Genomic DNA, 27,875 nt, shown 5'->3' on the forward strand with positions numbered 1-27,875 from the left:
AAATACAAGTACTCTTGTATTCTTTGTTTTAGTTTGTTGTCTTGTATATCCCACTTGTTTGGGATATGCGGCATTTTTAGCGGGTGGGATTTATGCCCAAAGCATACAAAGTGCGCAGATTGAATTCAATGCACTAAATGTAATAAACGCATCACATGAAATATGTCCCTCATGTCATAACACTTGTAATACATGTAGGAAGATTTTAATTATTATTTAGTACTTCATACACATATTTATCATTTTTATTCCTTAATAAAACTATATAAACTATATATTTTATAAGTTACTGTGTCATTTTACGTCTTATTTATATGCATTATTTGTAAATTTTTCCTGAACCGTACATATCCCCCTTTCCCCTATGAGTAGCCATATATCCCACCCCTGGGATATACGACAAAAATGCAAAGGTTTAAAAAATCATTTTTTAATACGAAATATAAATATTTTGGATTTCTAATATTTTTTTCACAATAGTAGACAGTACAAAGTTATTAACATAGTAAATAATACTTAATAAATTAAGTTTTGATAGGTGCGACGTATTATACCCGAGTTACCCTACCCTACATCAATAATACATTAAGCGCTTATCGAACTACAGACAACCAAATCGAAATGGCGGTCGAAATAGTCAATAGGAAGGTCGTCGGCATTTCAGCACAGATAAAAGGAATGCGCTACTTTGGTAATATAAAGCTTCAGCACGCGCGTGTGCGTTGCAAAGAACGAGCACGCGATCTCAGAAGAAAGAGAAGAGAAGAAACGCGCAATGCGCGCGCCCGCTCGCGAGCGTAGAAAAATGCCGCTGACTTTGCATTTTGTAGTCGGTGTTTTTTATGCGTCCTATTGCCTCTCTTTTTCAGCACCCTTTCCACCCTTCCGCTCACCCTCGACCCACATACACACCTTCGCCCTACCTCACGCTTGACGCGCCCGGTATAAAAAAAATCCGTGTATTTTTTACCCTCCTTTTTTTTTGCACGACACCGCTGTACGCCATCCAGCGCGATTTTTGAGGCCCTTTTCCACGGGACTGTTTACCTGCCGCTATTTACGATGCAAATCAAAGCGGGCCTCTTCCTTCTCCCTCTTTTTTATAGCGCAAAACAGACGTCGATCGATTAACGATTCAGGAAATCGGGTCGTTGAACCCTTGGCTTCTGTGCATTCTAATGAGGCTCTTGTCAGAAGCTTCTTCAGGAAAATTTACTGCTGGAGAAGCAAAGTTTTTTTTTTAGCAGAAATGTTAAGATTTTGATAGACATTCGTATATGAATATTTAATTATTAATTTTTTTTTTAATTTGTAATCGATCTTGGAATCTCCAGAAATAAAGATTCGATTGAAATCGAAATTCTAAAATAAAATATCTCAAGGGGAGGAAATATAATTGAGAAAGATTATTTTTTCAAAACATTAAATAAGCTTTCTCTCCACAATTTCAAATTGTCAAATTTTTCGATGTATGCTTTTTATAAATTTTTACAGAATTTTTCAGAATTCATTTCCTTCGGCATAAATCTGAGCGAATAAAATTATAAGTTAATATAAAAGCAAGAAATTTTTATCACCTCATGTCATAATCGACTCCAAAATTTCATTAAAAATATAATTTCAATTTATATAATAGATTATAGACATTTCATTATTAATGGATTAAGGGTTTTTTTGTCTAAAAATGAGACTTCGATTTTGTCGATGAGCCAAGATTCGAATTTGACCGACTTCGCAATGCGGCAAGCTGAAATTACGCGCGGACAATGTTCAATCGTGACCTTTTTACGTGCAGCTTGGTGGACTAATAACTTGGGTTAATGTTCGCGCTGCGGGTCACTCGTGTACCAGTTTTAGAACGTGAGCAAAATGCGAAAGTAATGAGTACGAGAACGATGACGCAACGCGATTTTGATGGGCATTTCTCAACGATATCTAATTGAAACAAAACACATTTACGTGTGTTATTGTTTATTAGACAAAAAAATGTTGAAAAGATTACTCTTCGAAAATCACAAATGCAAAAAGCCGAAAAGTAATAACTATTTTAAAAAAGTAATAATTTCGAATCGTTATTAACAAGGTTTTTGATGAATTAATTAAAGGTCAAAAAATAACGTTTAAATTTTAATCTGTAAATAATTGCAATTATTTTGATAGAATTTCAATCTCGTAACTTAATTATTACATTGAAAAATGCTAAATTTTAATAAATGTTTGTTTGAATATTTATAAGTAAATATTTACTAAAAATGTACACAAATTTGATATAAGAACCATTAATTTGATCTAACTATCATCTCTTTATTGAATAAGTATTTACTTACTATAAATAAATGTTTACTTAATATTATTGCAAAATATATATTGTATATATATTAAATATATATTGTATATATTTCATAAATTTTTTTTCAGTGTGACATATTTGCTGTCGGAAAACAGTAAGCAAATGTATTAAATAAAATTTTCATTATGCAGATATCGATCGCACGTTCATTAATTCGTAATATAAAAAAAAAACACGCTACTTTATACAACATTCCATATAAATTATGATGGCCGTTCTATTTTTAATAATCTAACATTTTTGTTACAACGCAAAGTACGAACATCGGATAATGTTCGAGATTATAATTAAACTATAAATAGTTTATCTCTCGTAGAGAAAAATTTTTCTATCCGATGCATACAACTAACTGATAAAAGCGGACATTATGGACGTTGCATTATACAATCGATCACGGTAATACTCTCCCGGTTGATCACCCCGAAATGTACTGAACCAACCCTTAACCGATCCTCGACCAAAGATCCAAAGGGAGAAAATCGCTCCCCGCACTTGATTGCACTCGCACGCTGCGAGCCTCGCAGAGACAATGTCCAATTTATTGTTAGTCTCATCGTAGAAACGCATGCCTGATAGATTGTTATGTGTATGCGTTATATGCGTTAACGAGGACATAGTCTGAATGCATAAAATACATATACAGATACACACGCGTACATACACGGATATGTATACACGACACTTGCATGTCAATAATTCTCGTCGATAGAGTCTCAATCTTTTATTGAATAGTCGTAGAAAGGAAAAAAAAGAATGGACTTTATGGCCGTGTCACACTAGCGATTTGAGTCTGTGTCTATTGACCAATCAGAAAGAAGCTACTCTAGTTCCTTTTTGATTGGTCAAGAAATCCAGGTCGAAAGTTATCCTTATGCGATTTTTTAAAATATTTTAGCCATTATTTGGACATATCTTTGTATTTTCCTCTCAAAAAGTCTCCCAAAAAAAACTCGAAATTTAGAAAAATCCCCCAACCTGGCAACAATGACGTAATCACTAATGCGATACGAGTATTATAAAGATAAAATTGTTGTTTTAGATGAAGCTTTACTTTCAAACGCTTCGCCGAGCGGATTCGCAGCATCCAAGATTCTCGCTCAGCGACCGCGGACACTCCCGCATTCGCGTGTTTCAAGATTTCTAAAGTTTCCCTTGTTTCGGAGTTGAGTGATTGTCTGCCACCCGAAACAAGGATCTTTCTGGATTCATTACTCAGCGCGGTCGTTCGCTATTTACAATCCTAAGGAAAGGAAGCCCGAGTTCCGACGCGCCGCGCGGAAAAGAAACGGGAAGTCTCGGGGAAATGAAATATGCCGCGACGAAAAAAGTCCGCGAAAAGCTCGCTCACCCCTTTCTTTCCGTCTTTCTTTCGCGCGCTTTCATTCGCTACGGAAGACGAAGACGAGAACTCGCTCGCTCGCTCGCCTCGCGCCAAACAAGCGCCGTAAATTTCAGCGTCCTGCCTCGAGAGAATCGTACCTCATCGAGAGAGGGAATGCAAGCGCCGTTGCCTTCTTGCAGCCGCGTGTCGACAGTGGCTTTATCTCGAAAGAAAGGCGTCTGGCCGAAGAAAGTTCGCGAGGAGTTCCGGGGCCGTTTTCTCTCTGCCTTTCCGTGACGCAAACGGAATCGCGATGATATCTGCCGGAACTTTTTAAATATCGCAGACAATAGTTCACGCAATTATTCGTGTTTCAATACGCGATCGCGTATCCCCATATAAAATCAAGCAAAAAAGTCACGCAGCTTGTATTAACTTTATTGTCAGGTGACTGGATATTTTATTTTTGTCATTATTCTGATTCGATGAGAGCGAGACAGAAAGCGTTTGAGATTCTCGCGGTGATTTTGGCCAAAATTGAAATTTGTACGAATAGCAGTGCAAACGCGCAATTAAATCTGGATGCTTGTTAAACAGAATAACGCGTTTTGGTGACGTAAACGTTTGACAATCGGTTGTGTCATTAATAACTTTATTCACGATCAATCACATGGCCAACCCAGAGCTCGCGGTCGTTTTTATCGTAAATGCATGTTTCCTATGTCGCTCGGAACAATGTACACCGACACTAATGACGCGTTAATAATCTGGAAAACGCAAGCGCTGACATAAACGCATCCCCGAGCTTTAAAAGGCTATTTTTATCCTACGGAAAGCCGACAAGGCGTGACGCATTACTCACTTCCGATATTAAAACGCCATATAAATCGCTAAATCCTCGTTTTATCGGACGTCCAACTATTTCTTCATTATCTAACAGCTTTTCATTTGCTGCTAAATATCACGTCATAGACTTGAATGCATTACAGGTGTTAATAAATCAATTAATAGAAATAAATATATTTTCGATTAAAGCAAATCTTAGTGCTATAATACTAATAATGCTAAATGCAAATTTTTTGCAAATGTATTAATAAAAAAAAAATCTCATAGTCACATCGTTATTTCTTTCGAGATTATTTTCTCGATAGTAAAATAGTTTATATGAGTTGCGTGAGTTTCGATTAATTCGACGACCCTTCGATCTCAGAGATGCACCTTCAAGATAGTCAAAATAGAAATTTTTTCACCTCAAACTTTTCGTTTGCGATAAAACGAAAAGTTCCTGGGAGAATCGCGACGCACGGGAGGACGCAACGTCGTAAAACGCGTCCCGACGCCGCTCGTCGCAAGATGCAATTTAAGTGTATTCCACGAACGTAACTGTGACTATCAAACTATAATACAGTCATTCGGCTGACTAGTAGAGAATTACGTGCTCGGCAAAGAATCGCGTGTTTGTGGGCGGCTTTTACGAGACTCTTAAAAGTAGACTTAAACGCTCGTCCGTTACCTTTACCGCGACTACAAACGCGGTGCGTAAATTTTCGGTCTGACGTTACGACGCGGTGCGTTACGACGTTACTCTGACGGTTTGATAAGAGACGTCGCGAGCGAGCGAGCGATTAGATCCCGCAAATCGATGTAACCGCCAAACCGCTACTGACCTCGAGCCTGTCTAATAATGTACGAAGGCTACCGTGATATATCGAGTTCGGATTTCTAACGCGAGATCGAGTGGGATTTAGGGAGGATCTTCTCCGTCCGACGTTGCGGCGACGATAAAGGATTTACGAGTGGAATTTCGTTCCCCGCGGTTGTAATGGCTTTCCTGATGAAGATTGAATTCGACCCTCCCGGCGCTTTTCGGATCTCTGAACGTCCGGGCTTCTCTTTCCTCTCTTTTTTTTTTTTTGCAATCGATAAGATCGTGAAGATTATCGTTTATAGACGCCTCTTTATTTGTGTAGACAAACAAGTGAATTTTTCGGAACTGGCGTACTAAAGTTAAATGGAGGTTAAAGGGGAACAATTCGCGAATGCTCAGAAGCTGAATAGGATGTATAGTCATTCTTTGTTCTGACTGATGACTGGGAAACAGTGCTCGTACGAATTGCTAGCTACTGCCTGGAGAATGCACCATCCTTATCTTCCAAGGAAGATTAATGTAGCGAGCACGCGAACGCACTCGAGACTCGATCGCATGCATTACTACGCATAGTCATTACATGGTTGTGTAAAGCTGTATGTCTCTTCACATGACGTATTCGCGACTAGTCGTGTAATATTTGTTTCGCTGAAAAAAAACCGTTATTTGACCGCGTTCAACAGAAAAAGTGACTTTGCAACTGTTGTAACATATAACTAGAAATCACGTCAGGGAGAAAATGTCAGGGAAATTAAAAAACGGTCAGAGAAATTAGGGAAAAGTCAGGAAATTTCGCAAAATTTTCTGAAAAATTAAAATTCTCGGCTTTAAAGAAGTTTCGTACATCATACCCATGTAGTTTTGGAATACTGTCAACTTAACATTTAACATTTAATTAATTAAATGCAAGCAATGTCAGCAACATTAATACGAGTAGTAATTGACATTGTTATTTTAAATTGTTTTCTCAACGAAATTTTTAACGATTTCCAAATCAGGAAAAAAATACAACAAATTTCAAAATATTGTATTTAAAAGCCAGGGAACTCATGAAGTTTTGTCTGGAAATCAGGGAAACTTATGGAGCTTTATGATGAGGAATTTGTGGCAAGTCTATAGAAGTAGGTCATTACTGAACGTTTCTATTTTTCAGATTAATATTGTATTACGTAAAAGATAACTAATGATTCCAGGACTGATGATTCCAGCAATATTCTAGTAACATTACAAACATTGCAACAATATTGCTGCAAATTCTGTGTTGTATGGATAAGATTCTGCAATGTTTAACTTACCAATAATTATGTCATTTAAGTGATATAAAAAATTAAAGTTTTTCATTACTTTCTTTATTTTTATAATAATTTATTTCCTTTGAATAAGAAATGTCAGTAGTTCTAATGTTAATAGATTGATTACATTTAAATCCAGTGAAGAATTAAGAACGATGATCAATCATAATAAAGAATCTTACAAAAGTTGCAAACTATTTTCTGTTCAACGGAGTCATTCTTTAACGTTGCTGTGCTTTGTAAATAGCCGCAATTTTCAGAGAGTCACAGCGAGATATCGAAGCGTTTTTGCGATGCGAGATGATCACATCTCGGGGCCCTCATAGTTCGCTCCGTCGAGAATGTTTTTCGCGCAACACTCTTGTCGCCTAAGAAGTTGATGCTTCGGATGCGTCGTAAAAAAAATTTCATTTCCAAAGTATATTATCCGACACTATTCGCGTACATTGCTCGTGCAACGCTAAGAGCAGTTTTACAGTTACTGCGGATACAACACGCGCTTTACGACGGGACGCGGCCAGGTGAAATCTTCCTTGTGAAAGATCAGTGTTTAAGCGACAATACGCACTGCACGTTGCACTGCTAATTGTTAGTCCTGTGCTGATTGTTAGTCTTGAATGCTGCATGCCGTCGAGGACGAGAGCACCGATATACGCGACGTATACACACGTCGATCAAGTTTCGCATCATCTTCCTGTCGGAAGTTACCTAAGGATTTATTATCTCGAGAGAGAAAAGGAAAGAACAAGAGTAAAAATTGAAGAGTTTCGATGAAACAAGTGGATAGCCAATTTAATCCATTCATGGCGAGATTTTCAAAATGCAGATTCTTAGCGATCTAAGGATCCTGTTGAAGACCCAAGAAACGCAAGTCTCCAAGGAGTTTAAAAAAAGCTTCAGAATCCACGGAGATACAAAGCTTCAGGGGGGAAGGAAAGAAGACGGGGATCTTTCACTGTTATTTATAGACAGATTACTTCGCTTCGCTTACTTCGTCGCATGCGATACCGAAGATTTATAAGCGAAGCGGGGCGAAACTTTCTTCGGCGTGTGTGTGCGCGCGTAAAGGTAATATGACTTGGGGAAGCCGCGTTTCCCATGATTCTCACAGATCATGATACGGCCCTCGTGACATTCACATAACGGCATAGCCACGATCTCACGTGACATATTTTATCAGTGCATTCGATCATAAATCGCGCGCGCTCTCTTTACCATTCATCTCCCCTTTTTGAATCATCTCATCACGCCTAATCTATCCGCTATATCCGTTGTTACCAGGATGCCCCGCAAGAGATGCGTATCGGCCGTAGGAGTTATTATCTTCCAAGCAACTTTCAGTCCATTTTTCTTTAGCGAAACCCATAATCTCGGACTTAATTCCCGAGCTCTTCGGGAAAATGAAAATTAAAGAGCGCTCGCGCGGTAAGCGCACTTGAATTAAATTCCTGCTAAAGAAAAGTCGACGCTAAATTCCTTGAGAAAACAACTCCCGCCGCTCGTATATGTCTCTCTTAAGGGCACCCGCAATTACAATTAATGCATAGTCTAACTAAGGAGTTAAATACAGATCTCGGGATTTTTCGGAGGATCCGGTGCGTCAATACTTGGGATACTTGGACTCTCACCGTCCTCGGGATCCCCGAATCATCGGATTCACCCTAATAATCCCGAACGATCGACTGGTTTGCGAAAATATTGGCCGGATAGTTATAATCCCCCCCCCCCCCCGCCTCTCTTTCGTGTATTTCGGCCGAAAGAGACGTTAATTTGCGGTCTCGATAGAAATCCTCGGGAGCTCCATAGATCACAATTAGCTCCCCGCGAGCCGTAGGCGATACGAAATTTTCCGCGACGCGAAATGCGAAGCTCGCGGCGTCGTCGTCTTGCCATTACTCACGATGATATCGTGGCGGTGTAGCGATACCGTCGTTTTCATGCGAAATGACGTTTATCGTAATTGCACGTCCGGGCGCATTGAGCGCAGTAAATTTCCGTGGCGCGTCCCCCTATTAATTACCTCCTGATAATCTCGACTTGTAATTTACAATACGCCGGAGGACCCTCCATCGAAAAATCGCGCCGTCGCGTTCACGACGAGCGCGACGGGACAATTCGACCGCGGAATGAATCGCTCGATTAATCGCAGTTGCAAATGACTGATCGTTGTGATCAGTGACTAATTAAACCTGCACCGCTCGCTGCTGTAACGAGCGAAATAATATCGTTTTCTACGGTCGTTCGATCAATTTACAAGCGGTATTAATTCCCGAATATCGACAACGGTTAAAAAAAAAAAAAAAAAAAAATAACGATAACGCGATCAATCTTCCGTTGACGGGAGGAAGAACGTGTATCCCTCAAAAACGGTTTCATATCGTCTGAAGAAACGATCGAAGGACGGATCAATTTTTCTTCCGGAAAGGAGTCGCGTGCTCCAAGATAAAAAAAGAGTCTCTCGCGCGCGATCCCCCTCTCTGTACCTCGTATCGTCGAATGATCTTTTTTTTTATTTCTTTTTTTCTTAATCAATTGTGTACATGTGTTTACTACCTTTATATTGACTCAATGATGTTATTCTGTGGTGCTTTGCATGTCTCTATTGGACTCTGCATGTCGTATAGGGCATCGTAAGTACTTACTAAATGAACTCGTCATGAGACCTACGAATACACACCGACACATTTTCAGACTCCAATCTCGTCGCCAGTGAACGGGCGGATTCGCGAATCCATCGATCTCTGGACGCGCGCGGATTCCTCGGAGCTTCGAATCCACACGAATGCCGATGCATCTCGGGATCCCTGGATTCGCGAATCGTCCGATCCCTGGATGTTCGGACTTCTCCAAGCCGGAAGATCTCCGAAACTTCGAATTCTCGGATTTCGAGAACGCTGGATCTCTCGATCCTTGGGTTCGGATGATCGGGATCGAGAATCCTTGGATTCTGATCATTCAGGAATAACCGAAGGACCGTTTGATCCTTGAATACTTAGATCCTTATACACAAGTAGTAGAATCTACGACTGAATCTACGCCATTTATATGAAAATGCGATCGAGGAATCTCGTTCCTCTGATCCGTTCTTTATAGAAAGAAAAATTCAATATAATGAAGTTAGGAATAAATGGATGGAGAATAAAACAATGAAAAAATCGACAAAATATGGCTTTGTGTTAAATCAAAATAGAAATAAAAATAAATTCGTTAGTAAAAGTATAGTCAGTAATTACAAGTTTTAAGATCTTAAAATTTTTTTCTCTCTAATTATAATTTACTCGATCCACGAAGCTAACGAACATTCAAAATTTTTTAAATAATTAAGTATCCGTAAAGAAATCTCAGAATCACCGACGATCTCGGCTACGTGCTATTCGAGACGGTACTATTCCGAGATGTATTTTTGCTCCAGAATGAAAAGTTCACCGACACGTATACAACTTCACGGTTCGAAGCTCTGAATACAAAAGAACGGAGTTAGCGAGACGAAAAAATAGAGGAACGAGCCTTCGCCGATCGATACGATTTCAAGTTGCGGAAAAGAATTCTCTTCCGCCATACGGGCGAGCCCTGTCACATTCTCGCCCTGTATTTTTATTAATTTATCCTGGCATAGGAAACCTTAGCAGAGAGTAGCCATATATCGTTATTAAACTTGCCCTTGTCGTTCGTTCGGATAGATAACTCGGCTAACGACCGCCGATCAACTTCTATTACGATTTTGCCCGTTTCCTATATATATATATATTGTATATCTTTCTGTCTCTTATCTTTGTCGGTCAGTTTCATCTCTCTTTTTTAGTTTTTTGTCAATATTTTTCTCTCTCAACGCCTTCAGATGCCTAGTTAATCCCCCTTTTTGTTACTTCCCGGCTTTCCCATCGGCCTCAAGCCTCGAACCTGAAGAGAGATTAACGAGGTACGAGCAAAAAAGAATGAAAGGGAGAATGGGAAAGAGGGGTGAAATAAATAAGCGATGAGGGGGTAGAAGGGGGTTCGGAAAAGAGAGGGATTTGTGCCACGGGGGAAATGCCGGCGGCGTTTGGCAGACACGGAAAAGGGGAGAAATGACTTCCGCGGATTTTTCTCGCTCGAAAGCCGATGTTGTTCTAACCCGAGGGTGCATAAACTCCATCCTTTTAGTAATATTACCCGACCGGTATGAGAATCGTGTAATTTTGCACTCACATACGAGCCGAGAGAGAGAGAGAGAGAGAGAGGGAGAGAGAGAGTGAGAGAAACGTAACGATCGGCGTCGAGAATTTTTCGGAGTAAACATACATTTTCAAATATTTTCCTTTGACTTTACTTCGCTTCTTGATTTCAGCATTATAATGAACATTCACTTCTCTTAGATTAGAAAAGTAGTTGTATGCACTTTAATTCGCAGATGCGAAAAAATCCGTGGGAATTATTTCTCTCTTTCGTCGTTCGCGTTGTATAAATCAGGAACGCCCGAAAGTGATTTTTCGGTACGATGATCGAATTTCCTGTATTTTCTCTATTGTTTTCTAGATTTCCCTTGTCCTGCGATTTATTTTATTCTGAAAATCCTCCCCTTTCCCTTCTCTTTTCCGGTCATTCTCTCTCATTAAGCTCGTACATGGACACCGAAAACCACATCGAAGCTGCGGGCTCGTGAATAGCTAACTGCCGCCTCGTTAATTACCTTTCCGGGTTTTTTTTTCTACCCACGGTGTAATGCGATCCGACAGGAGTTATACGAGGATACGGGGGTGTCCATTTTAACTTTTGTGTTACTCTCCCCGACTTTGCGAAATTTTTAACATCCAGTAGTTTCTTTACGATATCTCATAAAGCGTGTCTTTCACGAGAAAGACCTGTAAGACCTTTCGTGCTTCCCTCACCGAGATATTTAAGGAGGAAAATCTATCTCTTAACCATTCCCTGTCGAGTTACAGGTCTGAATTTTTCATTTCTTCTCAAATGTCTCGTGTAAGTCACGTATTTCATCAGAAAATTCGCGATCCCTAGTTGAGATTTATTAAAAGAACGCATATATGGTACTTTAGAACAAGTACTTGCCGAGTTATGACCCATTTATGACTTATCTGGTACTTTCCTAAAACATTTTTCAAACTCATCTGAAATTGTGGTTTTATCGTTTTGTACGAGAAAAGAAAAGCAAATTAATAATATTTGTCATTGTATTTTTGAATATGATTCTTCAATATTTATAAAAAAAAAGAAAAATTTTTTTTAGTTTTAAAAAAGTTGATATTTCAGTATTTACCGATATTGATGCAGTATTGGCATGTCACTTTGTATCGGGATATTTTCAGCTTCTTTTATAATACGGTATTATCGAAAAATCGCGTAACAAGAATTGAAGTATCATATCCAATTTCGTTTGCTTATTCGAGCGAGATCGATTTCCTTTTCAAAATTTCTTTTGCTATTTTTCCTTAAATCTCCATTCTGTAATCAAAGAATCCCACATTAAATATATGGAAAATTTGATGAAATGAATTAGTTTTTACATATAATGTAGTTTATAGTAATAAATAAAAGATGTCATAGACATAAGGCTGAATAGTAGACAGTTTTTAAACTATGGTGTACCAAAGATGCTTTTGAGTGGAACATTGAGAGAAATGATTTTGTTATAGGAACAAATCAAGGGAAAATAAATGTGATATTTGTTAAAAAATCGATCGATTTGTTAAAATTGCGAATTAATTCGTCAATGTAATAAATAATCAATAGCATCGCTAGCAAATAAGAGGCTCATAGATATATATGTATATATATATATATATATATAAAAGTCATAGACGATTGCATCCCAAATCGTAAGAAATTGACCAATTCTAGTCAAATATTCTCCCTACATTTGACTGTGCTTGGTCGATTTCCTACGACTAACTCCACGATCATCTACGAGATAGATTACATTCTATATAGTTTGTTTCTGTTATTAATAATTAATTGATATAGCAGACTAGCAGCAAACACAACAAAATTTGTTGTCACATATTTATCAATCACCGGTTAAAGGTACTGGTGGCTTGCTAAATTAACAAAATCCTTTCTCTCAGTGAAGTTTTATGCCTTTCTCCATTATTTCTCTCAATTGATTTATTCTCGTCGGTCTAATACAAATCATAATTGTTTTTATATCTTTGCTACATCATAATTCAAAAATACTGAAAAAAGAAGTGTTTAATTTTAAGATATTGAAATGTTTTATTCTTGTCTGCATTTTTTAAACATTTAAAGATGTTTTAGTTTCAAACTTTTTCAATAGACAAAACACTACGTGTTTGGATTTAAAATGCATAGTGTTGTCCATTGAAAAAATTTAAAACTAAAACATCTTTAAGTTTAAAACATGAGGACAAGAATAAAACATTACTTTTTACAGTGAACTTTCCATTATTGAGCTTTGTGTTTATGACATTTTTTATTTATCACATAAACTTCATTATGTATAAAAATTAATTTATTTCAGCAGGACTTAATTTTTCATATAATTAGCAGGATCTTTTCTTCAAATTTTATTTTTAATTTCCTTAAGTTATTAAAATTTAATTTCCAAAATTTTCGTGCCACACGATCTTCCAGACTGTACAGGAAGCGCGATCGGCACTTCCGGGCGATTTGGGCGAAGAACGTAAATTATGTGCGTCACGTAATGTTGCTGCTTCCGTGAACGACTAACACCCATATCCCAGTCACGCTTTCTTTTCCCTTACACCTTGTATATTTCCCATAAGTAATTCATTCCGTCTCTTCCTTGCGGCGCGAGTTGCACGGAGTTTTCAAGTTCGTTACGTCAATCTAATTGCGACGGTTTCTGTCTCTCAACCCTCTGAATTTCAAGTATTTTTCATTTTAAGTGATCTCTCGGGAATCTTTAGCGTCTCTTCCGGCGCAATCGTCGCCTCCCATAAAGAATTTTATTTTCTAGGATTATATGATTTCCGCGTCTTCTCGTTTTCGATGTTTACACATGTAAGCACGCAGAAGATTCGGCAATCAGTTCTACAAGCTTTTATTTGAACAAAAATTTTAATTAGATTCAAATACGACTCGTCGATAATAACGGACGATTAAATGTATGGAAAGCAATTTTCATCGAAGATACATAGGACCGTCTGTGAAAAGTTGGAAGCTTCGTGAACTCCGCACCTCAAGTTGATCTGTTTCTTTACCGTGTCCAACTTCTCTCCAGATCCTCTTCAATTTTTTTTATTTTTCTCGCTTTCCAATGTTTCTCTCTAGAGAGTAAATAGCACCCAAAGATTCGACACGGTTCATATAAAATTCCGTTACGCCTTAATCTGTAAGATGCCATCCTCTCCTCTTTGATTAACACGTAATGGAATATTGATGATTTCGGGTCGAAATTGGACATCACCGATCCCCTTCGATAAGTAATCTCGATGTCTTTACTTTTTCTTTTTTTCTCTTTTTCTTTCTTTTTTCTCTTGCTTTTTCCATTTGCGTCTTATATATTTTTTTTTTCCTTTCGACACGGCTCCTCGTAGTACCGAGGCGCGGCGAGCAATGCGTAACCGATCGACAGAAATCTCTTCTCTTCGTGTAGGAAAAGGAGGATGGACCAGTGTACAAGTTTTACGAGACCATCCGCGATTTCGGGGACGACATTATGTCAACCATCACTCATCTGCATGACGTTACCCTCTTCGCTCCCAGCAACGAAGCGCTGAACGAGCCGAACGTGAAGCAGATGCTGCAGGACAAGAACCGCATGAAGGAAATCCTCAAACTTCACTACGTCAAAGAGCGACTAACCCTCGACAAGATCAAGGACAAGAGCGTCAGCCAAGTAAGTCAGTTTTTCTCTTTGCGTGCGAAATTAACATGAGATTATAACAAAAATCATTCGTCTTCGAGTCACTTGTGTCTTTAAATAAAATATTGTGCCTGAAATATTAACTGCGCTTAACTCTAATCATATTTATGTGGGCTTAAATATATGTTCAATTACCTAAACATATAATCATAAAATATAAGATTCATCTCATATCAAGCTTACTTAATTTTTTGTTAAATTTAAATAATAAACATTGTTTTATTTTAAGAGAGACTCTTCTCTGCGTATTTTCATCAGAAGCTCGACATATACATCGATATAATCATACACGTGGAGGTATATTGTCACATTGATTAACCCAGCCTTTCTTTTTGTTTTTCCAAAGAAAGCAAGAGACTTCGTCGGGAAGTCACAAGTCGGGGTAATTACAGATTCATACAGCTTTCAATGTTCTCTATTTTTTTTTCCTTTTTTATGCGTGAAACTGTTCGCAAACTCTATCTGCATCCATTCGCACTGTCCGCTTTCATGCGTTTCTCCATGTTGAATGTATTACGAGCGCGAAACGAATGCGAGCTAACATTTCCAACACTAACACGCCGCACCAGGGCATTCGGCAATCGATAGCGTCAATAAATCTCGTCCCGCCAATAGCTTTAGTAATCGAACGCCAAAGAGATTTCTATTCTTGCCGCGATACAACGGTATACAAGGTGACCGGAAAGTTACATTGAAATTTGAGCGAGATTTGACGCGTCGCCGCTTAACAAATTTTTATTTCACAATTTTTTTAAAAGGATGCTGGAGCGACGACCGAACTTGATTGATGTCGTTAAAATAGATTTTTAATTTCAAATAGAACGTTATGTAGATATATTAAGTAAAATATACATTTCTTGCTCTGCTATATCCTATATATCTCATGAATGCGGTTATGAATGATTATTCACTCACACTGAAAAATATTTTGATCATTTTTGGTCCAATGAATGATCGTTAATCAATGTCCAACTTAATGTTCAATTATTTCATTGATGCAATAACTGGATTCATTTATATAACTACATAAACATTGCATTCTTGCAATGAATTCCAGTAATAATTTTATAACCCGAATTATAAAAATTTACTGGACCAATTTTCATTAATTTAATAAATATTTTATTGTACAGTTTTGATTCAGTGTAGATCGTACTTTTCCATTCACTTCTCTTGTAAGCTTCGAAATCATAATTTCGTCTCATTATGATCTTATAAATTATTCAAATGTAGGGAAATGATTTTTTGTTGAATATATACTTGCAATCATTTATATATGTGAAGAAACAACCTACTAGTAACATTATAATTTATAATTTCTTTTTACATAGATTTATGTTTTTCCATTATTTTTCTTTTATTCTGAAGAAGGATTTTTCTGTAAGGAAAACGAAAAATGGGAAAGTACGAAATATGCGTTTTGTCAGTATTATACAGACGACTCCAGCATCCTTTTAAATCCTACATTTCTCGGTGTAGAAAACAGGCCCACGATTACCACTTCTTCTATTTTCTACCTGAAACTTCTTTGGATCGAATCCTCAGCTTACCAGCTGACAGAAAAGATTTCATTACTTTTTTTTAGTGGATACACTAAAAGACAATTTTGATAGTGATTATTGATCTCTGACAAAATAATGGAATCTTTAGCAAAAAAAAATGGCAACCGTGATCCACAAGAACGTCAAGCGACTCGTATCGTTTGACGAGAGGCTTTTTTCCGTCACCCCGTATACCGGGAAATGCACGATTCGAATGAAATTGCGGAGAGATTCGACAGTCCGCGGAATGGATTTCTGCCGTTTCGTCGACAATAGGATGTAACGATAATTGCGTATTTTTACGAGAAGTCGAGTTTCCCTTCAGGCGACAGCGGGGATGAACGAACGGAAAGCGAACTCACCTGGTTGGGCGCGATAAGAAAATTCGGCTTCCTCGGATTAAGTGGATTGGAAGATAAAAAAAAGTTTCATGCGGGAGAAAAGAGACGCCTAACGTCATAACAATGCACGAAGACTGTTCCGCTCTTATAAACTTTGCTCAAAGTCGACTGGCACGTCGGTTCGTTTTCGCACTTTTCGAGGCTCATTATCATCCAATCAGCATGACGGAACTTTTCGTCGGAATAACAAAAAGTTCTCGGCAATTTTCCACCGGCTCCTGAATTTCCATTACCTCGCCTTTCCACCCCTTGTAGTATTTCCCCCTCGCATTTGCCTTCGCTTATTTTTACTGAATCGAGAATGTCTTCAGCGACGAAATTGCAATCGTTCCAAGTCCTCCTCATCCCGTTTATACCATATTTAAGACTATCATGGCGCGAACGGTTTCTTTATTGATTTCGTAATTGTTTCAGCGTTTTGGATCTTTCGATCGCCCGCTTATCACCTTTTTTTCGCACTGACGTTCTGTAGATAGAATCGCACGTGCAGCGTTGTTATCCGCATTATCAATCATACGCGTCGCAAAGCGTTTTCCGCGTAGCCTGAGAACGTCTCGTTAGCGCACGCGAGAACTCAATTACATCAGGGAAAACCGGCAAATACCGGTAATCGCAATGCGTCGGAAAAATCAACAAAAGACGTGTAATCGCTCATACGGCGTTGTTCTTTGTCGGCACGCACGATTTCATACATTAATCTTTAGCATTATTAGCGACATCCCCACACAGAAGAAAAAGATTTGTTTAAACAACTAAGAACTTCATTGATACAGAAAATTTATAGTAGCTGTAATATACGGATAGCCAGTTTTCTACATTAAAGTAACAAAATTGTACAGCTGAATACAATTATGGATAATCATATTTGTAAAAGTACAGCAAATTTTTGTTAATATAGCAAAGATAATTTTCTATGAAAATCCAGTATAGATCAAAATTTTTAACAAAACATGCTAGCTAAGCGTAATGTTGATGCTGTACATTCTAAATTTCTTGCAATGAAAAATGCAACCACTTTTGAAAAAAATGACGATCTTTATCATCTTCATTCTTTTTTGAGTGAAATCTCACTTTTTTGGAATGAGATTTTATTTGTTTGAAGTGAAAATTCACTCTAAAAATGAAATTTTACTCTAAAAATAGTCAAAATTGTTTCTTTTCAAGAGGTGAAATACTTTTACTTTTCTTTCAAGAGTGATTATATTTTCACTTTCTTGGAGTGAGATTTCACTATAAGAAATTTAGAATGTAATGAAGAAAACTTGTTACATTAGCAATTTTCATCGCAAAGAATTAACTGAATTAGCATATTGATAATTGCTTAAAGACTTAATTTTTTTGTTGAACCATCAAACCTTACGCGTTGCGGCGTCTACAATACATGGAATAAGAAGTAAGATTAAGAAGTTAACTAATCACAATCAATTATTGTATTTTTCTTACATTTGACTGTGATTGGTCAATTTCTTATTCTTTTTACTTCCTTTTTACTGTTCATTGTAGACGATTTCTTATTCTTCCTTTTACTTCCTTTTTACTATGCATTTGTAGACGATTGTAGATGTTGAAGGAGGCTATAGTTTTGCTGAATTACCAAATTTTTTTTTATGCATTAACGAACGCGTAAAGAAACGTAAAAGCGAAAAAGAGACGCGCGTGACACGCCGTTTCCTGCAATACGAATTTACGCGAGAGCTGAAGGACCGTTGGGATAATTCTCGCGCAAAACCGATAAATTCTTTCCTGAAAACGCCCTCGTATGGCTACGGCTGAGTTTATTGGCTTTGCAACATTGTTTGCAGATTTGCTTGTTATCTATACGCACTGTCGAATTTATAGGGTGCTGCCGTGGTGCGACGCGTCTCGCAAATCCATGGTGAAAAATCATACCCGGCCGATTGCGCCTCGCGGGTTTACGAAAAAAAAAAGGGATAAAACGAAAACGTAGGCAGAATCATGGACGAATTGCATCACGCAAATGTTCGGTCGGAAAATACACCGACGTGGTATCACGATGGAAACTCTCGCGATATCGCTTTACAGTTTCCAAACAAACCAAACATCGGAATCGGATATATAATGATCCGTTCTGCTAATATTCATATATGATGCTATAAAGGAACGAAGCCAATTCTGATTAAAGCGGTTTCCAATTTTCGATCAAAATTTTTCCTTTCCATAAATCGTATTTCAATTAATCGGATATCTTTATAGCTGAGATTAATGTAATAATAATTAACTTTAGAACGGGCTATTGATACATACATTTTACATGCAAATGAGCGAGATCATTGAACGATAAATTACGTCTTTAGTGATCATCAGGAATTCATGTTAAATCTGTCCTATCTATCGTGATAAAAAAAAGCTTAGACAAGCAGAAAAACAAGATTTTAAAAATTCGATCCATATATTATATAAAGCGTGCTAAAGCAAAATGTTATAAGAGCCATTTTCTAAATTAAGAAAGTAACACAAATATTATGTAAAAGAAATTAACAAAAGAAGAGATAATACTGACAGAATTTGTAAGTAAATTCTCTACATTTTTTTTCAATAAAATTTATGATTAAATTGACAAGAATCTTATTCATCTTACACTGTTAGAAAAAAATGTGTCAAATTTATCTTAAATCGCATCCATATCCATTCAAATTTTTGATTAATTTAACACAAGATAAATATGTTATAGGAGATTACAAATATTATGTAAGAGAATAAGCATAAGAAAGATAATATCGATACAGTTTATTAAAAAAATCATATGGAAGTATATTTTTTTCAGTAAAATTAAATTAATATACATTTCATTCATTCATTTTAGAATTGATTAAAACATTTTATTTTTATGCTATTTGTTTACTTACTCATAAATTGTGTCATTTTAATACAAAAAAATATTGAATATCAAAATCTTTAAATAACATAATAATCATTATATTAAATCAATACTCAAATAATTTAACTCATAATTTTTACAAGGACGAATCGTTTCCAATACGAATACAAAATATTTTTTATTATGTATATGTACTTAAAATTTACATATCAATAGCAATACTTAATATCGGTAGCGCATTTTAGGATTAAGTCGCAACTTTCTGAGTGAAAAATTCCATGATATTATGTAACAAATTCCCTCCTGTCGAACGTTATTCCTCAAAAGTTCCTTGAACTCTCGCTACTTTTATCGTAGTTATAAATAGCGAATCGGGCCGTAAACCAGAATAATCGAGTATTACCTTCTTATTTCACGAAGTGTGCGAACGTCTGGAAGCGGGAAAGCGTCTAATATCCTGCGGGAAAACTCGTGGAGCGAAAGAAATGTAAAGCAGCGTTGCGTCCCGCGCTTTCCAACGTTTCCTTTCCGGTCGACGGAACGTCCTCCATTTTCTCGTCATCATGATACACGTCTTCACGGTTGTCTACAGTATCCGTAACCGATACGCGTTTCCGATATATAATACGTATTATTTTCGAAACTCCCGCGCTCTTCACGGTTAAGTTTCCGAAACTTCTGCATCCAGATGGTCGCGGGGAATTCAATTTCGACACACAACTTCGCGGCAGTCGCGAGAAGATATTCCTTTTTGGAAGCGTTTCCCGCTTGGTCCCGCTCGGCAAAGGCAATCTAATTCGTTTCCCCGTTGCCGAGCTTCAAATAACAATGAATATTAATGGGCGTCGCGTTCGCTAAGCACAAATCGACGAAACGAAGTTCGCTAAGGCATCGTACGGACTCGGGTTCCGCGGGAAAATATCTGTGACAGACTTTCTTTGAATATTTGATAATCTTCTGAAAAGGCAGACATAATAAAGTAAAACCGGGACCATAGTTTCGAAAAATGTCGCGTACGAAAATATATATAATGTTCATTGCAATTACAATTAGTATTATTAAATTAGTATTAAACCGATGAGAATAAATCAATTAAGAGAAATAAATTTATTTTCGGTTAAAGCGAATCTTAGTGCTTCAATATTTCAAAGTGAATTTTATGTATATATCTAATTCTATGTATCTAATTTCTAAACCGCGCGCAGAATCTTTTTTTATCTGGGAACGCAAACATGAACAGAACTAGACTAGTAATATCACATATTATTAGGTGTTGGAATTAATTCGTAGCGTTTTACAAGTGATGGGAAGTACTTTCATTAATGTATTTTTTAATGCTCATGTGAAATAAATAACATTCTTTCATTAAAAACGCTACGAATTAATTCCAACACCTAATATAATAAATTGATAAGTAATTTTTGATGCTACTTAAGTATTTTAGAAGAATATTAATAATTTGATGCTAAGTACCTTAAGAAATATAAATAATTTAATTTCTTGCAAAAAATAATGTCTCAGCCGGGATTTGAATTCGGATCTTTCGTATTCCGTACATATTATATAATAATCATATAAATTAAAATTCTATGGTCATTATAATTTACATTTAGTTATCTTGACTAGAATTCTAATAGATTTAACCAGAAATCTCTGATTTATTTCCTGGCTCAGGTTTTTCGCAATAAGTTCTTTACAGTTTTTCTAATTTAATTTAGGAGAGAGTAGTAGCGTTTCAAACTGATTATATCCCATCTGAAATAAATTTATTTAATCAAAAGAATATACATATTGTATTATTCGAAACATCTAACTTTGATCATGACGGCGTTCTCTATTGTATTTGTTAATAATTTTCCACCAGAATTCCAAATAATGCAACCTGATTCTTTTTCCAACGTAGTATATCTTTATCACGATATTTTTCGAGTATAAAGTTCCAGGTCTTTAACAAAAAATTGAAAATGGAACGTTACAGAAGTTTTTTTCCTAAACAGCGCGATATCTCTTGGTCTCGCCGAATCGATCGCGGTTTCATGTTCGCTGATATCGAGATCTTTCTCCGTTGGAGTGTGCCGATGAATGGCCGCACGGAACGAGCGTTTTCAACGCGGTAACGCGCCCGCATTAATTTTCCAGTTGGATCGAATTCATGGGAAAGCATGGCGGTGACTTACGAGCTTGACGATGGCCGAGGAGAAAGAGAGAGATAAAATGTGCGTGTGTACGTGAAATAGAGAGAGAGGGGGGGGGGGGAAGGCAGAGAGGAATGTCGGTACACAGTAAAATTAATAATTACCACTAGTACAAATCTAGCGCGCTCCAAATTCGCCGATATCTCGATCACACCGCGCCATATCGTCCTCAACGTCGACTCCCCGAGTCATGAACGCAATTACGCGAAATCTCCGATACAGCTAATTACACTTCAATATCCATCGAGCCGCTTCAATCATTCAGCAGCGCCAATACGGGATGTTGGCTTTAATTACTCCATCCGCTCGTTAATAAATTAACGTTCGATCAGTATAAATAAACATTCGGCTGGCGAGCAATGGAGAATACGATGCGATCACTCTACGATCATTCGTTCGTTACGGTTCATCAACATGCGACGTGAACCGTCATGCAAGGTTGAAAAAAATCATGCGGTGGACGCGGTTTGCGATCAGATTCTAAATCTCATCATTGATTCCGTGGGAAAATGAGAAACAGCGAAACGGACGGGATTTAATATCGTTGCGGTAACAACGGCGCGACAGGGGGTCGAAGCGATGTTATTAATTAATTTGCGAATGGATTATCATAAAAGCGTGCGCGCGAACGCAACGAACAGGTGCGCTAATGCCGATTCGCTAATTGCTGGTAGTTACACAGCACATCGATCGGTAATATTGCCGTTATTTACTGCGCTGCACGCACTACACGGATGTGCGTACCAATATTGACTCTACAGAACCTCATGCACTACGCAACGGGTGTATATATTAATCATGGTAAACAAAGGGTAAATCGCTCTTAATCGGAAACAACGCGACCGGTACCTGCACGGCGTGACATTTTCGCATGGCCGCCGCCGCGTGACTGCCCGTTGATTAGGATTTCAAAACCATCCCGTTCAATTTCGACAGCGAATTTGCCTTCATCAAAACTTTGGATTCATCAAAACTTGAATTCTCGACTTGTGAAAACGATTAAATATTATAAAAATGTATATGCTATCTAATGTACGTTGCAAACTTTTACACTCACAAGGAGAATATCAGACATGGTCGTCTCCGATTTTCCTAAATTTTATATCCCAGCAAACAAGCTGACGTTATTTTAACGTTAAAGACGGCATTTTGATGTAAAACGATAGGTAATGTCAACTTATTTGCTGGGATATAAAATTTAGAAAAATCGGAGACCACGTCTGATGTTTTCTTTGTTAGTGCAGAAATTTGTACATTAGACAGAATGTACATTTTATGGTTTTTATGTAATAGTTCAGCCTTCTTATTAATTCATGCTAAAATTATAATAGGCGTTTCTTAAACATTCGTGAAAAAAATATATTAAAAAATTTACATTATTAACAAGAGATTTTTTTACCGCGTTCTTCTCACAAATACTTGAGTTAAATCGAAGGAGACCATATCTCTTGTCAGAAAAAGACATAGTAGTAGCAATTATAAATATGACAACTGTACAAATTTTGTATATAATAAAATTAGTACACATAATTATTGCAACTATAAAACATTTTATTCATTCATCAAATTATTGTATATTAATTTGACATATAAAACTTGTACAGCTACACTGTTAGAAATGCTTAAATATCGAGATATTCCATTTCAAAGTTGAAGCGTTTAAAATATATATATACATATATACATATTCATGTATACACACACACATACACACACATATATATATATATATATATATACATAAAATTCCTATCTAAAGCTTATTTGAAAGTGGTCTTTTTATTCATTGTAAAAAAGTTTTTCTTAACAATTTTTTGAAACAATGAGACATAAAACGTGGAATAATGAAATTTGAATATGGCTTCCGATATTCGTTTTTGAAAAATCATTGAGTAAAGTAAGTAGCAAAGTAAGTAAAGTCGCTATTTTTTCAATCGGCAACAATAGCGAAGGCATTTTATATCATAAAAAAATTTGTATAAACACATTAACATTTATGAAATATCTTGTGCTACATAAAAATGAAATAAATTTTCATAAAAATTTTCATAATAATGAGCACTAATGTGCTCATTAGATTGAGAACGCAGTCGGAGAACGTCCTTAAATTTAATGTAATGTCATGAAATTAGATTCGAATTGTGTAACTTAAAAAAAAGAAAGACCAAATGTTATCATTCCACCTTTGGTTTTAGACGGAATAGATGAATTCTCGTGAAAAGAAATGACTAGTCAGAATTCACTGATAAAAAGATCTTTATTTTGAACGTTCAGCGTGCGCTCTAGCCGTTACACTCTGCCGCCATGTCTATATTAAATTTCATAAATTTTCATGAAAAATACATTAAGGACATATTTTCTCCGAAAAAATTCATTTTCTTTAGATTTTTCTCAAACTTACAGAATAAACTTGTTTTAATGTCCTAAACGCTTAAAAGTATATTAAATTTCATGAAATTTTTAATAAAGTGTATCATGTGCTGATATCTTTATAATTGCTCCCACTATATTTTCCTCTAAGTATGTGTCAAGAAATGAAGGATATAGTTCTTTCCACTCACGACAAGACCAATTTGCATTAAGCCGTGCCAGTCGTGGCTGAGAGGGAAAATAATTAATAACTCCTGGAAAGTATACGATAAGCAAACAACCCCAACGGAAAAATATGCTTTACATCAACGCATGCACGCACGCATGTACTCACGCACGATTTTTACGCGTCGCGCTAGACATACGTACATTTCTTTCAGTGCTATCTTTTTTTTTTTACTCTCCTTTTCTTCCTCTTTTTTTTCCGATTTGCATTAAATAGCGCACGCACCCGTATGCCCGCGCACTAATTTATCGCTGAGATATGTTTTACATCGCTTTCATGCTTCGTGCTATCACACCTCGGAAGAGTCACTCGTACGCTGATGAAATGATAAAGCACTCCCGGCAGAGAAGGTGCCGCGGTGTCGGGTTGGATCGCGACGCAAAATTCAATTTTATTCGCGATACCATCGCGAAAGTACTCTCTTCTGTTCCTTCCATTCCACATTCATATTTTAGGTATTATTTAAAGTTCATTAGATCAAACACCTCCCTCCCCCCCTCTCTCTCTCTCTCTCTCTCTTTCTCTGTTTCTCTCTCTCTTTTCTTCCTCGATAAGACGAGGTCTGTAATTTTATCTAAAATATCGGTTTAAATAAACGATTTAAACCATTTCGGAGATTACTTAAAATATTATTATAGAAGTCTGGTCTTTTTAGATTTTCATTTTGTTTTAGATTTCCCGAAATATGAATATCTGTGCTTCTTAGAATTCTTGAATGTTTGACACAGTTGAATGTTTCAATTACGCGAGTAGTCCGATTAAATCAGACTCCCCGATAAGTTTGACTCGCGAAGATGACTTTGATTCACCCGATATTGATAAAATAAATTTCGCGTGGATTTCAGACAGAGTCTAAAAAGAGTTAGATAAATCAATCTCTCTCAATCTCTCTCGTCGCCTTCACTTTTGTTTTTCCATTTTAGTACGATTTATTTCGTGATGACCTTACATTCGTAATTAATTAATTCGACGTCATTTCCCGACGTAAATAAAAGTTCCGCCGTAGTTTTACGCGCAGTAATTGATAACAGCGAGCACATCGAAAGGTCGAACGGCCGCGAATAAAAAACTAATTGCGGAGGCGTATATAGCGAAAATAGCGAGTGCTTATCAAGAACGATCGCATGAATGCTTAAAAGTTCCATTTTTACACCTCGATAAAATTAAAAGCGTCTCTACCTTAAAGCGGAAAGCAGCTTAAAACGTTAAAATCGGTTATGTACAAGCAAAACATTTTATTCATTCATGGCATACCATTTCTACCAAAACGGCGAAGCATAAATAAAATTTTAATACATGTTACATTTGTGCTAGCAGAATCTTAATGAGTCGACAGAATTTTTTATCGAGAAATAACATGATCTATTTATTTTTTCTGGTGATATTTTCGTCGAAATCTATTTTTGCAAAGACCTAGAAATTTTTTTATAGTCGCTTCTAAAATGCAACAATGATAACATATAAGGATACAAGTCGCAGAATTTAAAGATATTCCTTAAGAGATATTCCTCTTTACAGAATAGAATCAAATTAGCTATCATGCATAAGAAAAGATTTTATAGTTTCTCTTAACCTCAGACATTTATTCATGTCTTATAATTAAATGGTTAACTAAAATCTATTAGCTAAATATGTTATTATTATTTAAATGTAAATCTTTATACTGTTAAATTAAATCGATGTCAAATTATCATATCCAATTTGAGTTATTTTTTATCATTTCTATATGTCATTAATTTATAATAATTAAAACAATCGAAAATTTAAAAAATTTAACTCAAGAAAGTGTATTAAATTTGACCTAAATTTAGTTTATCATTATTTAATAAGCATACATATTAATATGAATGTTGTTTATTTTGAAACTAATCACAGAAATAAATTGATGGTTTAAATTTTGACATATATGGAAGTTAAAAATAATAAAATGTTATTTAATTCAAGGATTAGATTACCTTTGATGTTTAACAGTGTAAGATTTCTCTATATACACAAATAGTAATTCCCAATTCGCTCTAATTTCAAAAATGTGCTTCCGGATATCTTTTTCTCTTTTTTAAACACCCCGTACATCCCAGTTTCCTCGGTTTCTCAACGGTGGATCTCTAACACGGATGAACGTCAGGAAAGTAACCGGAAGTGGCTCTGAGTGCACACGCCGGGAAATTCATGAGAGCTGGATCAGCCGGAAAAGGGATCGTTGCCTCTTGGCGCTCTCTATACCAAGCTTTTCCATCCCGACATCAACGACTGAGGAGCGAATGAGAAGAGAGAGAGAAAGAGATGTGACAAAAACCAAGGAGGAACGAGGAGAACAAATCGAAAGGGAGGGTGTCGATTTGCAATCCGGACGATATTTGCAAGTTAAAGACTCGCACTGCCGGCTAAAGCACAACGTACGCCGCATCGTCCGGATAATCCGGTGGATCGAAAGAGATTCGTTTCGCCTCGACGTCGCCGCCGCCTAGAATCCCGCGGCTGTCTTTTAAGATCAAATTACGTGTCGGCCCAAGAAAGCGGACTCGGAAGTGCTCCAGGGAACATTTCATGCCTCGCGATTGCGCGATTTTCATCCGAAGATTGTCGCGCTGATGGCTTCCCTTTGACGTCGTAATTGTGGTATAATAAACACATTTACTTTCACAAAGCGCGGATTGTATCATTTTTCACGTGAGCCTCAAAGACGTAACTTTGGTTCATGGGCTTTGTCCTACAACGATTATGGGAAACCATTCCATCAAACGAAGATAATTAAAAATATTATGGCAACGTAATAAACGCAAAGTGTAAAATAATAAACGTAAAAAACCTAAACTGAGGCATGACTCGCTGATCTTTGCAAGCTTTTCTCGTCAGGAATTTCTGACTCCCCTATCGATATTATTAGTGAGTCCTATTGTGCACGAAACTCCATACGAAACTTTATATTTCTGATTGCTTGACGTCTCGAACTTCGCTTCTTCAGCCTATCTTTATGGAGAGACGCGCATAACTTTTAATTCCCGATTCCTCTCTGCGAATCTAAATGTGTGCGCTATGTGATGGCTCCTGTTTGTGCACGAAATCGACTTGTATGTAATTCTTCGAAAACGTTACAGGCACAAGGATCCTGTCGAACAGATCTTTACGCTCGAATTTCCGCGTTGCGACTCTCTTTCATCGTTTGCGTGAAATTTTGTTTTCTTTGTTTTAATTACATAAATTGTCGAGATTACATGAATTAAAATTGTTTTGGTTCACTCGATGGATTATTTATTAAAGCAGTCCGATTTGAGCGATGAGAGTTGACCACGTGCCTTCGAAGAATTCATTGTGCAGCGTCTGGCATCTTCCTTGTGTGTGCATCTTTTTTGTGCGTGAAAAGAGCTACGTCTTTTTATCTGTTCTTTCTTATCTCTCTTTACCTTGATCATTTCTATTAATACGGATTAATTCTAATCTCGGTTTAAGTTACTCTTCATTTTGTTTAATTCTAAAAATTAGAAAAAGATATGAGTTCAACCGAGATTAAAATTAATCTACATTGGTGTTAATTTACATTGGTGGAAAAAACGAGCACCTGTCAACTTTTTCTACTATATTTTCAATTTTTTTAACATTTTTTTTACCTTTATTGTTTTTATTTTCTATCTTATATTATTCTGCATTATTTTTTTTTTGGTATTATTTTACTTTCTTCACTTAAAACAGAAGTATCCAATTTTAAGATATTGAAATGTTTTATTCTTCTCTCCATTTTTAAACACTTAAAGATGTTTAAGTTTTAAACTTTTTGAATAAACAAAACACTATGTGTTTGGATTTAAAACACTAAAATGTTTAAAATTGAATGTTTGTTTTGCAAAGATATAT

The 27,875-nt window shown here is 36.6% G+C and overlaps 1 protein-coding gene across 12 annotated transcripts in view; it reads left to right on the forward strand.

Annotated features, from left to right (window-relative positions):
- Positions 1–27,875, forward strand: part of Fas1 (fasciclin 1 Fas1 domain-containing) — a 380,082-nt gene that overhangs the window by 278,460 nt on the left and 73,747 nt on the right. For 11 of the 12 annotated variants that reach the window (XR_015547032.1, XR_015547034.1, XR_015547036.1 and 8 more), the window contains 2 exons: positions 14,182–14,424; positions 14,798–14,833. Coding sequence is in view for 8 of the 12 variants with exons in the window: in XM_087412180.1 (XP_087268306.1) it covers positions 14,182–14,424; positions 14,798–14,833 (279 nt within the window). In the remaining 4 variants the exon portion in view is untranslated. The remainder of the gene's footprint in view (positions 1–14,181; positions 14,425–14,797; positions 14,834–27,875) is intronic. The other variant, XM_087412182.1, reaches the window with a different exon arrangement.

The sequence above is a fragment of the Acromyrmex echinatior genome, chromosome 12, assembly GCF_024713525.1.
Source record: "Acromyrmex echinatior isolate Ae372 chromosome 12, ASM2471352v2, whole genome shotgun sequence".
NCBI classification, from domain to species: Eukaryota; Metazoa; Arthropoda; class Insecta; order Hymenoptera; family Formicidae; genus Acromyrmex; species Acromyrmex echinatior.